Raw genomic sequence first — 16239 nt, 5'->3', positions numbered from 1 at the left:
ACTCCATACAGTCTATTTTATATTTCTTCTCCCTTTTTTGTGTTATTTTAGAAAAATTGTATAAATAAGCCTTATATTATTACACACTATTTAAAAATATATAATTTTATTATTTTACATGTATATTTTATGAAATATAAAATATAAATATAAAATAATAAAATTAAATAGTATACAGAATATAAAATTTTTGTATATTACGACTCAGAAAATTTTATTGGTCTTTATTTTTATGAATGAAACTATAGTTGGCAATCGTTTAAGTACAAATGATAGTTGGAATAGGCTGGCAATTTTTCAAATACAATTACACTATTTCAAATACAATTATTTAACAAAAAAAGGAAAAAAATATATATATTTAATTTCAAACTTCTCTCATGACAGAGAATCACAAATGACATCGCATTGTTCTTTAGTTTATTTGATATATTTAATTTATATATTTATTTATATATATACAAATAAATATATATATTTTTTTTTATATATTTTTTTTTGTACTTAGAAGATAAACGCGTCATTCAATCACTGTTTATTCTCATATTTATAAAGATTAACGAGAATGTGAAGAATAATTTTTCATAAAAAAACACCAAACTCTGTCTGATCGGGAGCGCTTTATATATTTGGTTTGTCAGAGGGTAGGAGTTGTTGTAGTGATTGTATTTCTTTATGGGAAAAAAGCACGTCCCCACAGTTTGAGTACGTGTCCCCAACAGTCTTAACTCATTGGTCTAACCTTTGAAAGGGACCACCGTAGGATCCATGTCAACATCATCATACGTCATTTACACATCATGTATCAATATCTTAAGTTATAGAATGGTTTTGTTCTTGATGTTTTAACATAATAGCTAGTAATATATATTTGATAGGGACATAAGCAACAACATATTTAAATTTATGGGACTTCAACTTATAAAATGTCTATTAAGAGGAGATGTGGTCTTTGTAACTATTTATCAAACCAAATACCTAAGGACCCATAACTAAGAATCATTATGGTTCTTTATTCAAAAATTCCAGTATAATTTCATAAAACCCAATAGAAAACACATGGCAAATTGCAAAACTTCTATTAACCAAGCACGTTTATTTTATTTTTTTTAAGAAAAATGATTCTTTTAGTAATCAAGTTTTCATGTCTAAGAGATAGTGAAGGAATAATGAATAACATTTTTTATGGTAATGTTAGTAATGGTCAATTAATTGCGAATCTCCTTAGGCCTCTAAAATTGGTAACATGTTTTTTAATATTTTATATCATTGTGCCACAACAAATTTGTTGACAGTCATTACTTTGTTCTCTATGACCCAATGAGTAGTGCTATATATATTTACAGTTTTACTTACAAGATTCATTTTATTAGTTTTCTTTTAAAATTCAAATTTCATGATTTTCAACATATGAATAATTAACATGTGGAGAAATAAATTTTTTATAAATTTTTCTTTAGTACATTTAGCATTTTTCATTAAAAATTAAGCAATGCCTTAACAAAGAGGAAAGGAACACAAACTTAAGGTGACGTATAGAAGTTGCAAACCGTCCGAGATGTTTGAACTTTCCTAGTTTTGTGCAGGGTGGGATTCGAGAAAGGTAGGCATGAGACAAGTAAATGTGGCTATACTTATGGAATGAAGTAAACGTGCACGAGAGTAGAACGTCTGAAGGACGAGGTTGTGAGTTCTAATCTCACTTGATTATGTTCTTTCTCCCATGGGATTCTGTCAAGGCCATGAAACATAGAACTGAACGAGGAAGTCCAGTTCTGGTCTGATTCGGTTTTGAATACAGGAGAGCATTGTTAATATTAATGTGTAAGGAGAATACCAGAAACAGTAATCAACCAAGGCAAATGGTCAATTATGTCAGTAGTGACACCAACATTAATAACATTCAATATACCAACCCACCAAATATTAATTAACCTCATCACAACATTGAAACAGCAAAAGTAAATAATTTTGCCAAAAAGCAAGCTTAGCAAGATCAAAACTTTAAAACTGGCTTTCATTCCAGCGGAGATAACATAATAACCAACAAAGCATCCTTAACATTAAATGTTTCCATTTTCTAAAGTCAAAATTTCCTAATTTTCCATGGCTGAGGTTCATCCATGAAGCTGCTTATTGAGAAACTGCAAAAAACTGTCGAGTAAAAAGACAGAAAAGGATCATTTCTATGGAAATACTCAAGAATGTGATCCCAAGGGCAGGAAAGCACTTTTATTGCTTCATCGAAAGTCTGGAAAAGGAGCCCTGAAACTAATTACCTCCGTCCCTAACAGCCAGGGCCCTCATCTTGCATATGGGACAGGAGTTCTTCTGCACTAGCCACTGTTTTATACAGTCGAAGTGAAAGCCATGCCCACAATCCAGCTTCCCGAGATCATCTCCATTAACATATTCCTCCTGCACAATGTTTCCAAAAGTGGATGGATGAAAAGAACAGCTAAAACAAACAAACTATAACTAAGGTAGAGTGAACAGCTGCATGGAAGAATCTTGATTCACTAAAATCTAACAAAGCCACTGTCGGGCTACTTTAATAACAGACAAGGAAAACTCTGATAATTAAATTTACAAATCAAGTTTTGATACCTACTTCATGGACAGCACTGTCTAATGGTTTTCTACATTGTAGCAGACCTTGGAAGGAAGAGAAATAGGATGGCTTTTACCTGACAAATGCAGCATGATTCATTCTCCGCTGGAGATCCTAACGTGAGTGAGTCATATGTCTGCCGCCTCAAATTTGCCACAATAGCTTCTTCACTCAATCCAGTGGACACACTCCCAATGTGATCTTCCAGATCAAGTAATTCCTAGAGCACAATATTGTAATTCTCAAACAGTTTTTTCAAAATGAATGACCAGAATTAAATGGTGGGCAAAATACTTTACATTAACATACATTTAGGCTAGTAAGTAGGAAGTACTATTCTCGTAAAGAACGCGAAAGAAAGCACTTAAAAAATGTTAAGCATGCAACATCCTGATGTTTTTTGTAGTGTTACCTCATAAGACATGTTATCGACATCAAGGCGCATGTCTTCATTCATGTCATCCTCCTCCTCAGGTACACCATATAAAATTGACCGATCAATAACCATAACATCCTGGAACACCAAATCAGTGCAAATCATCTAAAAGATTTTGATGGGATTTGAAGCAAAATGGGGATCGTTTTGTACAGTTGAGCCCCTTTTCACAATACCTTAAGCTAATAATTATTAAAGGACATGTTCAAGTATGACAACTTTCCCATCAAGTTCTTCTATATTTTACGACTGCTAAAGATTTCAGGATTACTAAAATGAAATATACAAAGACGTTTAGCCTATAACAGCAGAGATGGAACTCCAAAGCAACATGCAAAGATCAAGCTAAAACGTACCTCAAACCATAAGCTACCACCCATACGGAAAAGTGCCATGACATTTCGGACCTATTATGTAAAAGATAAGGAACTTAAAACATCTGAATAAGTGATAGTATGCTAAAATGCGATTGCACAGTACATGATCTATTCACAAGCATATATGTTATCTTATTACTGACCAGATACTTAAAAATATTTCCAAAGTCACATGCAAGTGTAAGCACAAATTAGATTATCAAAACAGTGAGAAAAATGCTGGTGGAAAGTATGGTATTTGTCAGATGAAATTTCTTTAACAATCGAAAAGAAGATAAAACTAGCTACCCAATCCTGAATTAAAATATCAATTTGCTATGAAAATAAACTGCAAAGACAGTCTTCCCTGCACAAAATTCTGCAGAGTTGGTAACTTTTTTTAATTAGTAGAGTTTAAAAAGAGAAAATGGTAATGTATTTAGCCTATTAAATCAATTTATTGAAGTACTATGCAATAAAAAAATAAAGCAATAAACTAATTGCATAAAACTTAAACGTAAGTTTCATATAATTATCTTGTGCATTACTAGATATACACATCTATTTTGATAGCCATAATCAAAGTTTAAGCAGACGACTCAATCAATTATGCCAAAAGTGTTCGAGAGTTGTAGCTATTGACTTCTATGCGAATATAAGCAATCAAATATTCACATTTGGTGAGTGAAATGCTTCAGCCTTGGCACTTTGCACTTAAGCATGCTTTTACCGACACCATAGCAAGTACCTTATTTCTTAGCTATGTCAGAGACAACATATAATCAGCACATACTGAAAACAGAAGCAAATATGTCTATAGACAGTCATACAGTCACTATGAAGTAGAATGTAACACAAGCTATCTCATTGCTTGGACAATGGCTTTACCTTCTGTGTGAGATTTATAATTATACCAAATAAGGCCTTTTTTCAAAAAGAAAATTCATTTAAAGATTTCCCCCTAAAAGGATGCCCCAACGAAGAAAATCTTCTCCATAGATGCTCAGAATATTCCATAGCTACTATGTAAGGAATGTTGGTTGGCAAGCTAGGTTTGCCTGCCTCCTATAAAAGGCCACTCTCCCTATTGCTTGAAGTTGTGGTGGAATGTGAAGTTTTCATTAAAGTTCTTTTTGTAGACTCTTATAGAAGTGAGCCTCTTCTCTTTTGGCAGCAGGCATCCACGGAGCCTTTGGCTTCAGAATCAGATGGAGAGACTCTTTTCTAAACTTGAGATGATCGCGGTAGGACTCCACCCTTGTTATGATCAGTTTTCCATTTTTTCTTTCCCTTGATTTGACTTCCTAGTACTTTATAATTTATCACTTTCGGATCCTCCAATAAACCATATTGGAGATCCTTCTCGATGGCCTATAAATTTATCACTTTGGGATCCTCCAATAAACCATATTGGAGATCCTTCTCAATGGCCTATAAAGCAAAATAGTATTTGTCCCCCCCTTTCAGATTTAGAGGCAGTGGGTTTAACAACGGTCGTGGCTGGTGAAATTAGTGGGTTTCTTTATCCTATACGGGTGCAAAAGCTTCTTCCCCCTTTTCCCATTTGCATTATATTTTCAGTTCCTTAAAATTTTTAAAAACTTTACTCATTGTGGCAAAGTTTGTGCTTTCCAAACAATCAAGCACTAGAAAGAAATTATGATTGGGTTGTGCTCACTGAATCATAATTTGAACACATTGCCTAAACTGATAAATTCATGCACACAAGTGGGCAGAAAGTGTTGAAAAAAAATGTGGACAAAAAGATAAAATATTTTGGGCATACCTCAGATACCAATCTGCTTGTCCTTTGAGCAGCACCAACAAACTCTAATGCGAAGGGATTTTCAGGATAACCACCAGCTTGTCTCTCAGGTCCTGTCGTCCATCCATATGTCTGATGGATCTGAACAGGTATTACATCATCACTTCTAACTGAAAGATCCATTTCTCGAGCTGCTGCAGAAGTCCTTGAATGTAGTGGGCAGTAAATACCCAGCTCTCTACACTCAAAACCAGTAGATTCAGCTGTAAAACGGTTGACACTATCTGAAAACCTCTGCCCGTACTGTTCGGTCATGTTGTGTTCAGGAACTCGAGTAGGAGCATATGGAAAATGAACACCTGGAAGAGTGCCATTTTGTGAGCTAGAAGCAATGTTTCCTGGAGAGTTAGAATGCCCATTGAACAAGTGATAGGCTGTTGGATACCCTGCCACATAGCCCCTTTCAGTTTCAGGAGCCAGCAGGGTGTTCCTTGGCGTGCTCATTGAATTACCTTGTTGCTGAAAAGAACTGCCACCATTGGCAGCATACACAGGCGGACTAGTCAAATCATAGCAGGTTGAAGACTGAAGATTTTGCAAAGAGTTGGGAGCATGTGCAAAAGACTGCACCGGATAAGTTCCATCAATTGGTAATGGTGCTGCTGAGCTTGAGCTTGGAAAGCTGTCAAATGGGGAAAACACGGCTGGTAGACTGTGTGGCTGTGGATAAGAATCTCTGCTGGTCCCACTCGACCATATACTAGGTTGTACAAAATCCTGTGGATCTGCAGATCTTCTCACCCGAATATTTCTTTGGGATCCTTCTTCTTGTCCTGCCCCACTTGAAGTTTGGAGCATGCCAGAAAGAGCTCCTGTCATAGGAAGAAGGCCAATTCCACCCTCCAACCGTTCAGGATGACCAGCATTTGGAGGAATACTTGAAGGACTTGATACGTTCAAGTTGGCATTGGCATTGGCATTTTCCTGAGCAGAAAGAGCATGCCATTCAAGATTTCCAGATTCCTGGGCAGATCTTGAGCTTTCACCCAAATACAGTAGCCCGGGAGCATCTTCAGGTGCTCTTCTTTTGCAGGATACCCGCCTACCATCCGATGAAAGATCCTCCCTGCTGTCGTTTTCCTCCAACACATATCCTGCAACTCCAGAAGATATCACAACTGGTACAGAAGAAGTGCTGGACTGTTGATTTTGATTTGCTTCTAGTCCACCAGGATTAAATAGAGATAAGCTTAAACCTGCCCCCATATCCTGATTGGCTTCACCATCACTGTTCTCAAGCAACAAATTGAGGTCAATGTTCTGATGGTGAGCATGAGAATTGGTCCCTTGCAAGAAGGATGCGCCACCCTCCTGAAAGGTAGCAACATTTGGCCTAGAACGGTTCACTTGAAATCCTTGACAACTTCCATCAGGAGCACCAATGGAAGAAAGCCATCCGTGCCCACCAAATAACTCCCGAGGATTAACTTGGTTATGGTTAATCATGCTGGAACTATATGGGCCCATCCAGTTTATAACTGTAGGGCAATCACGAACAGCAGACTCCATTGGATTAACATTACTCTGAACAAACCCAAGATTGTTGACATCATTCCCATGGTTCCCATGGTCAGCCATAAAGATCTCGGGAAATGAGTTGGAGGAGCTGCCTTGACTGTTCATTTTGGCCAAGAAGGTTGTCTTCACAGACCTGAAATCGCATCACTTGTTATAAAATAAGATCTGGAATAATTTGATTCAACAATTTCATATCTGCCAAGCTATCTACAAATGAAAAGATTACAATGAAAAATGTGATCAGCCGAAACTTTGCCATTGGACTTGGTATGGGAAAAAAAAAAAGTTGAAGAGAAACACTCAGAAAATAACATCTATCCAGTTTAATCGAATTTCTACTGCTTACCACAACACTTTTGAATATTTCCATATTCATTAATTTAAATGATATCTTATTTCATCTTTTGTCATTTGAGAAAATGTTCTGTAATCCATAGCTGAACTAATTTTAGATGCACATCATTTCTCAATTTCAACCTTTTCCTACAATTTACTCTCGAATCATAGCAGGAGTTGCTGACAATAATACACAACCTTTCTCTAAGAAATATGCAACAGTTAAGTAAACCTTCAAAGTGCATCTCTGCTTGCCCTACCCCTCCCCTCATTCTTTATCTGTAACAGTGATCTGACAAACATTTTTTTAAATAATTGATTTACAACTAAATCTTTAAGTTCTCATGCAAAAACATATTTTGTGTGCTACTATGGATGTCCAACAGTGATTTTATAGCTCAAAGGACATATAAAAATATCTTGTTAATGTTGAGTTCAGGTATACAAGAAGGAAAGACAAGGAACAATCAAACAAATTTAGCTAAATGCACTCGCAAAAAAAAAAAAATGCTAAATGTACTCAATGCTCCTTCAGTGCATAAAAGTCATAGTTACCAATAAAGAAAAAATAATAAAAACCATCAGCTACTAGTAAAAAAGAAGATACATCAAAGAGTCAAATTGAATTAACAAGGTAAATATAGAATAGCAAATCTTATGCGGCATACATCTATAACATTAAAAGAGAGTTTTGGGAATGGAAAGTACAACATGAATATGAAATTTTACGGAAATAATAAGAATATCATGAGTTTGAAACAAGAAAATGATGGTTCAGAAAAAGAAGGGAAATATTAAGAATATCCTAAGCATGTGGGTATAACACACCATTTGTTACCCTTATAAGCATGTAGCTCTGTTTTTATTTTAAAATGAAATAATTTTGTTAGAATCTTATTTTTTTTAAAATAACAAAATTTCAAATAATTTTCTCAATCAACCAAAACAAATAAGTTTCTTGCAGACATTCACCCTATAAAATTGGAACTATTAATAGTCACTAACTTCAGTGCTCTGTTCATAACTTAAATTTTATCAAAATGTGTTGAACTGTCAGGTGCCCCCACTGGCTATCCTCTGCTACCATTTCACCAAAATTGGAAACAAGGGGAAAAAATTAAGTACCCTCCGTCCAGTACTAAGACTATTACCTAAATGTGCCAATTAAAGTCTAGGACATTAGACTTCAAGTAAAAGTATAATATAAAATGAAAGGAACGATGAGTTGAAGAAAGGTGACATGCTATTTAGTGACTAAAGTACTTTGAACTGATTTTATTCAGTTCCATCAATAACAACCATAATATGCCATTTGACCTACAATTTCTTCCAAACTTCAGCTGTGTCCTAACTCAGTGAATTAAATTTATAAGGAAAGACACTGGAATTATTTCATTGCTAGATAAATGGAAAAAACGAGTCAGTAAGATCCAAAGAATCAATGAAAGTGCTTTAAACTTTCAGAAATGATTTATAAAGAAAAATCTTGAAAAAGGTTTTATAAATTCAAAGCAAACACAAGGGTAATTGAACAGAAAAACTTGGCACACCAGCCGTGGCAATTGTAACTTAAGTGTAATAATTATTTTCATGCAATATGCCGTGTCACTACAAAAAACTGCTAACCCCAAAACCGCAGTAGCAGTAGTCAGGTCAACTTGTTTTATTAGTTATTGTTTGTGACCAGAAGTGAATGAATAGCAAATATATAATCAGGTGCAACTGGATGAAGATGACTGAATAGACTAAAGAACTCTAGAAGCAGAAAGCAAAAGGATCTCAAATAAAAAGCTACACTAGTTTGTCCTAATTACTTGAATAAGTATAATTTTTTTATGAGTAAAAATAACGTTATTAATACGAATGAAATAGGAATTGCCCAAGTACACAGAACTTGAAAATAAGTATAAATGACAAAGCATTCAAGACATAAAATAATAACTGGGTTACTCATAGAACAATAAAATAACTTTCTTTCTTTTTTATCTGTCAATAATATTAATTACTTTGAAAGAGTTAATTTATCAGTGCTAACTCACTTTTCCACAAGACAAGCAACTCTAACGAATTTCCCAAGTCATCACAAATACAGACTCATGCTTGTGCACAAACAACAACTTGATGTACTTAGTTCTACCATTCAAAAGAATATATATACTCTCAGTCTTCTGGTTCAGTCCACAAATAAACTCAATTGCTTTTGTCACTTCTGAATAGAGTAAAAAGAGACATAAATTTAGACAATAAACATCTAGAATGTCATGACCATTAGGCTCAAGAAGAGGTTGTTAAGTACTAACAAATTAAGTTTTCTTCAAAAGATTATGACAACTTAGGCAGTATCAATTTGAACTCATGGTCCTCAGTCCAAACGTGATCACACACCCACATTCTTATAATGATTGAAAAAGATAGAAAAAAAATAACAAAGACAGAGACGGTCAAGAACTCAAAGGAATTTAGTTAAAACAATCCACCCCAATTAGTGTCAGTAATCTTTTTTCCGTAAGGAAAAATAACTGTTACCAAATGATATCAGATAAAAAGTTCAAAAAGATCAAACAATGGCAGTCAACTAAACATTAAGCATTCTAAATAATTCACATAGGCACAAAAGTGCAGTTATTGGCATTCATGGAACCAAATAATCATAGAGTCAGTCTAGATGAAACAAGTAAAGGTAATTTGTATAAAAAGAATCACAAACAGAACAAAAGGCTTTCTTGCAATCATTTAAACATGTTGGACATAGATACTTGAGACAATAAATAGGAAACTTCACAATAAAAGATAAGGTATGAAGGTCAACACGGCAATTTCAAGGATGCAACCCTAAATGGTGGATAGGATGAAAAAATGCTTGATCAAAGACTGATGCATGCATAAGCAAACATGAATACAAAACTTAAGGAAACTCATGAAATTAGTTAATAGCAAATAAAACATCTTCAAAGAAAGTTCTTTAAACCAAATGAAAGGAGCAACATCCCAGGTATGGGTTTCAATCCTAACCCAAAACAATAAAAAAAGATGAAAATATGGACACTGGGATCTTGTTCATGAAGGCGATATAAATCATGTAGAATATGAATGGATACACAGATCTAGTTATAAACCACTGACATATGCAGGGCAGATATCAACAAGACGCAAGCTTGATAGTTGATATTATATGAGACTTTTTTAAGAAGAAACAAAAAATGCTAGAAGAAAGAAACATGCATACACACACACACACACACACAGAAGATTGAAGAGGGAACCCCTCTATCAATGTTTTCAACAATAAACCCTAAATTCCAAAAAAAAGAATAATTGGTATTGTGAATAGGCCATAAGAGATAAAAGAAAATCACAAACTCGAGGCCACATCGAAATGAAAAAAAAAAAAAATCATTTAGTTTTAAAGATTTAACTCACAAATATTGATGCATGCTTGCCAAGAAATTTATCCAAATGCATGGACCTAGATCTTTTGATGCATGTATGAAGAAAGTTTTTCAAGAAATTTTTCAAAACCTTCCAGCTTCTATAATGATCAAAAGAACCATGGAAAAAATCTCTTTTTGCATTAGAAGAATCTGCAAAAAACCATGCTACATCAAAAATCAACATACATAAATAAAAATCTTCATTACACATACTCAACCCCATATATGTATATATATATACATATATATATGCTGATATGCACATAAGTATAGACAAATTATAGGTTTGTGTGTCAATAGACTTTAAACAGACCATAAGAAATAGTTGGAGATTAGATTGACTGAACATAATAAACAGTTCCAAATCATGAAATCAAAACCTCTTAATCAAAACACAAATAGTGATCAAAATGAGATAGACATGGGTACCGAAATATCATCTACACATCAAACACTATATAGGAAAGGCTTATACCCAAATGAGAATTGCGGACACAAGAATTGTAGCTGATGCTGCAACAAGAACACTATCTTGCTCTATTCTCTCTGCTCTGTAAGAACAAACTGAGATCAAAGAAAGCAATTTGCTGAGTAAAAGGTGAGAAGGCAGTGTGACAGGAGTTGGAAATATATAGGGGATGAAGAGTGGAGAAATGCTGAAACTGCAAGGAGAGACTGGAATCATTATTTCACTCAGGGGCAGACAAATTTGGTAGTAAGGTGCCCTTGGTGGCTGCAAACCAATTCGTAGTAGATTCAATTCCAGACCCTCATTCAGGGAGCCTCGTGTCACTTCACCTTGCATGACCCTCTCTCTCCCTCTCCAAGATCATATATGGAAAGAACTTGACCTCCAGCGCCGTTATTTTTCTAGAACCAGTGTTGGCTCGCCTGCCAGATATATTTCCCTCCCTCCGCATGTCTATCCGAGTGTGGTTCAAACTTTATTTGCCTGAAAAGTGAAAAGTGAAAACCTTCCCGCACGCTGTACACGCTTATGCGATTATTATTCTGCTTAATTAATCTTGTTTTATTTTATTTTTCTCTCGACCACCCTCTTATTTTTTTAGTCCATTTGAAAAAAATAATAAAAATGTATACCCGTTAGCTTTGCCTTGTGGGTTGATGAATATACTCGAAATTGTGATGTTTTTAGTCAACAAAACACTGAGATTTTATTTGAATTGAAAATAGTAACTTTTAATACTCAATTAGAATATAACTTTTATATAATCATGTAATGTATCGAAAAGTTTCTAATCATATCAACCGTTTGAATTATTATAAACTAATCATCCCAATAATTAAATGGCCATTATTGATCTTATAATTGACAGTTATTTCATTATCATGACATGCTGTTGTTCAATTCGTTGTAACGATATCTTAAATTAGTAATCACATTCTGTTAATATCGTTGACCGTTATATTAGTTTAAAGATAATGTGATCGCTATCCAATTAAGTTGAATTTATGTAGTTTTATGTATACTTATATCATCAAATCATCACTTGTTAATACAACACGAATAATATTAAATTTTATAATTCTCTTAGTAAATCAATATTTCTTCTAATAAAACATGATCCATTTGTTTTTTTTTTTTTCTTTCTTGTATGAATAGTCTTACTACAAAACTCAAATATATAATGGCGCCAATATTGTAAGGAGTATCAAATATAAAAATAATGCTACCCAAAATCAATTACATGATTAATTCCACGTTATTAGCCTCATTTCTAATTAGTACCAATTTTTGAAATATATTTTAACTAATTAATTGGTAAACATATTTATTTTCAATAGTAACATGAACAAGTCCAAAAGCATAATTGAAAGATGTTAAAAGATATTATAATCCTCGTACGAGAAAAAAGTAAAATAAAAACTATTACAAAATCTAAGGAAAACCCATAATTAATAAGTTCAACAAAAATTTAGTAACAAATGTATCTTCAAATCTATGGTGTTGAGGCTGATTTCTTTATTAAGTAACTAAAATCAACTAAAATCTGTTAATATTTACATTTAATTAGCTTTAATGGTGGGAAAAAAAACAAGATTAATATGAATTAATAGACAGCATTAGAATAAAAAAGACATACCATATAAAAGAGAGCGCCAGTATTTAGAGCAGATACAGTTCCAAGGGATTAATGTTTAGCAAGCAAGTGCAGCTCATAATGATTGGTATTGGTATCCAATTTTTAAAAATTCCCAATTATGCTGCTACGCTAATAAAATCAATCCTTAAATAGCAACAATTTAAGTGTCCACTTTACTCATTAATTTTAAGACTCCATTCTAACCTGTTTCAGCGTTGAATTGGAAACACCAGGTGAATGATAACAACAATTTCCATTAAAAAATATAATAATTAATAATACTCATTAAATACTTCTTACATTTATTTTTCCAATGAATGGGCGCTAATGAATATATATATTTGAAATTCAAATATTTATTTATTTATTTATAATTAGAATAAGTATAGATAGAAATTACTATTAGAAGTATCTATTTTATACATATGATGCAGCATTATCTAGACCACACATCTCCTCAAATGAGTGTTGAGAATAATCAACTAAAAACAGTCATGAGTGCAAAGTGTATACTACTATAGTGACTTCTCTCTAATATTACTCAGTTTAAGAAATTAAGATTAATATAATTTCAATGTTCCAAATTAGGATATTATGTGTGTAATTGTATTGGGGTCCAAGTTGATGGCTGCTCGTGGTTGTTGATATACTAAATACAGCTTTGATTTGCTTGGGAAAAATAAAAATGAAGACATTATTTATTCATCTGTGAGAAGAGACGAACCTGATCTTATTTATATTATAATTAAAATAGTGCCAAATTAAGTTCAACATTAATTTTAAATTCCCTATATTTTGCTATTTTTTAAAACTCCTAATAAGTAGTACTAATGCCGCCGCCATAGTGATGAAACAATTAAAAATATGAAAACAAAGAACAAAAAACTTTTAAAAAAATTTAATTTTATTACTGTGATTTTACCAAATTGATAAAAAAGAAAAGAAAATAAAAGACAACGTTGACTCTGACAAACAGTGTTTTTTTGTTTTGAAATAGACACAGTAGATTCTTGTAATGGCATCGATGTCGATGATATGAGCACATCCTTCATATTTTTCTTGTTTGTAAAGAAAGCTTTTTCTATAGAATCTTGTCACCACGTATAAGCTAGAGAGATTCCAGGTGAAACCTCTCTCTCTGTCTCTCTATCTCTATCTCTCTGTGTGAGCGGGAATGATGGAAGACGAGGGAGAAATTGATCGGCTACCCATAGACCTGCTGTCTTATATATTCGTTTTTATCAATTCCTTCACTGATTTGGCTCAGTATGTTGCTATTACAGCAAATATGTCATATCTCTTCTACCCTGAAATTGAATTTCCCATCGTTTTTATCATGTACTGACATCTCTCTTGTTTCAGGGCGAGCAGCGTGTGCAAGAAATGGAAGCGTGGGGTGAAGCAATCTCTGGCTCGGAGGGAGACTCTGAGCTTTGCTGGGTGGAAGATGGATGATGACTCCACCGCCCGCCTCGTTCGCCATGCCTACAGCCTCAAAGACCTTGACATGTACACTCTCGATCTCTCGGATTCCCTTTATAATATTCAAGTTTTCCCCCCCTTTTTTTCGGTTATTTAAAGCATGGCTGTTACGTCTTAAGGCTAAATCTTTGATATGTTTCTGCAATAAGTTGAGTGGAATTGTCATGTATATACCTGCATCAAGGGGAACAATTTGATCTATCTTATGTTGTTTTCCAGTTCAAGGAGTCGTTGGGGTTGCCAAATAACTGACAAGGGACTATACAGAATATCTATGGCGAAGTGTGTCGGCAACCTGACATCCCTGTCTTTATGGGGTATGACAGGGATCACGGACATAGGTGTCCTTCAATTGGTATGTGATACTGTCAGCATTGAGCAATATATAGATCAGTAGTTCCACACTTTTTCTCAATCTTAATGTGGCTTTGAATTGTTTGTTTCGTTTGGAATCACAACTTCTCTCAACTCATCTCAACTCATTATTACAACTTTTTCAAATCCCAACACAAAATATAATAAACAATTCAACTTTTTCAAATCTCAAAATAATAATAATAATATTAAATAATATTCTAACAATATTTTATTATCTCAACTCAACTCAACTCAACTCACTTCAACATCCAAACGCAACCTAAATCATCCCAGAATTGATCCTTCCAGAGATTTGTTGAGCAGCCGGTTTGGATTGAGAGTTGACATGAGATCGATTTCATCTTATTACTGTTTATAAATTTTAACTCAAATCCCACTATTATTCATAAATAATCTCAACTCATCTCTCGGGAATATGTAGTAGTCAGATTGCATTTTTTCTCTCTACTTTTGCTCAGAAGTTAATTTTCCGACAGATATCCAAAACCAATTCATTGCAACGCCTCAATATTGGTGGCACATTCATAACAGACGTCTCTTTGTTTGCAATTGCAGAAAGATGTCCACATTTAAAGGTTAGTTCTCTGATCATTCCACGAAGGGGTTTTGATTATTCAGTACTGCTCTTAATTAAGCTTCATTCTCTTTCAAATCACAAACCAGATATTGCTTGTCAACATTCAGCACGCATTGCATATATACCTTTCCTTTTCTTTTCTTTTTACTTTGAATTATTTATCGATAATCTAAAGCATAAGTAGATGTTACAGATGATGCATGTCTCATGTTCCTTTGTAGAATGTAGTTCTGTGGAGCTGCCGCCACGTAACCGAAAGCGGGCTTCTTCTTCTTGTAAGTAAATGTCGGAAACTTGAATCTATCAATGTTTGGGGAACAGGGGTTCCGGTCGGCTGCTTCATTGGTTTGCTAACCATTAGTCCCTCCCTTAGGATAAAAATGTAGAGGACTGTCAAGACAGTCTGCGTATTTTACCCTTTTTGTGATGGATACGTGCTCTAAATATTCATGCAGTAAAATCATTACAGAATGACTTGAATCTGTTGGTTTTATATTTAGAATGATTAAAATCATGTGAACAATTGTTATTGTTAAATGTGTTGATTCAATTGTCAAGATTTAAATAAAAATGTATTACCGTGACTTGAACCAATTCATGTATCTTGGGAATATGAGTCTTAATTGCTTGGCCACTAAACAAGAGGTTATGCACTTTGATGGGTTAGAAACATTTTTAATGTATTCTCTATAGTTGAAAAGTTGTAACTTCTCATAAGTGCTATTTCATTTTAATTGTGACTTTTCACAAATGAAATTTCATTTTAGTTGAGACTTTTCACTAGTGTTATTTTATTCTCTATAATTAAGGAACTCCATCTACAAATTTACTCATTCTAAATTATCTAAAAAATTAGAAAAATTAACACTTCTCCCTTCATTTTGCTTTTCTTTTTTTGAGATTTGGCTATTTTATTTTGGATTCGAGTATCTTTTATTGTGTGCACCGAATATAAGATTAACGGAAATCGACGTTGTTTCTTAAGTGTAGACTATCAAGAAGCCTAATACATGTTAAGAGTTCGAGGCGGCGTATGTAATCTACTTTAATGAAAATATCAATTCCAATGTGTCTTAATACTGAGTTCTATGTTTTTAATTTATTATTGTTATTTTACTTATTCTCTAATTTATAAAGTGTTTGCATTTATATATATATATATATATATATATTATCATTCATAT

At 33.7% G+C, this 16239-nt stretch overlaps 2 protein-coding genes across 3 annotated transcripts; one reads left to right on the top strand and one right to left on the bottom strand.

Annotated features, from left to right (window-relative positions):
• Positions 1-1996: 1996 nt before the first annotated feature.
• LOC108985741 (E3 ubiquitin-protein ligase MBR2-like) lies at positions 1997-11414 on the bottom strand. Its single transcript, XM_035683328.1, has 7 exons — positions 10989-11414; positions 5190-6879; positions 3404-3454; positions 3024-3125; positions 2688-2831; positions 2280-2418; positions 1997-2154 (listed from the first exon to the last, which is right to left on the bottom strand). The coding sequence occupies exons 2-7, from the start codon at positions 6849-6851 to the stop codon at positions 2087-2089; spliced, it is 2166 nt and encodes a 721-aa protein (XP_035539221.1). The 5' UTR covers positions 6852-6879; positions 10989-11414; the 3' UTR covers positions 1997-2086.
• A 2287-nt stretch (positions 11415-13701) lies between these two features.
• On the top strand, positions 13702-15682 carry LOC108985742 (F-box protein At5g67140-like). Of its 2 annotated transcripts, none has more exons than XM_018958163.2 (5): positions 13702-13884; positions 13981-14127; positions 14320-14455; positions 14955-15053; positions 15277-15682. In XM_018958163.2, the coding sequence occupies exons 1-5, from the start codon at positions 13793-13795 to the stop codon at positions 15439-15441; spliced, it is 639 nt and encodes a 212-aa protein (XP_018813708.1). In that variant the 5' UTR covers positions 13702-13792; the 3' UTR covers positions 15442-15682. The 2 variants fall into 2 exon arrangements, with proteins under 2 accessions (XP_018813708.1, XP_018813709.1); XM_018958164.2 differs by having other exon boundaries at positions 13748-13884; positions 15249-15362.
• The last annotated feature ends 557 nt before the right edge of the window (positions 15683-16239 follow it).

The sequence above is a fragment of the Juglans regia genome, chromosome 12, assembly GCF_001411555.2.
Source record: "Juglans regia cultivar Chandler chromosome 12, Walnut 2.0, whole genome shotgun sequence".
NCBI lineage: Eukaryota > Viridiplantae > Streptophyta > Magnoliopsida > Fagales > Juglandaceae > Juglans > Juglans regia.
Note: the sequence above shows the minus strand (reverse complement) of the source record. Positions and strands in the feature narration are given on the sequence as shown.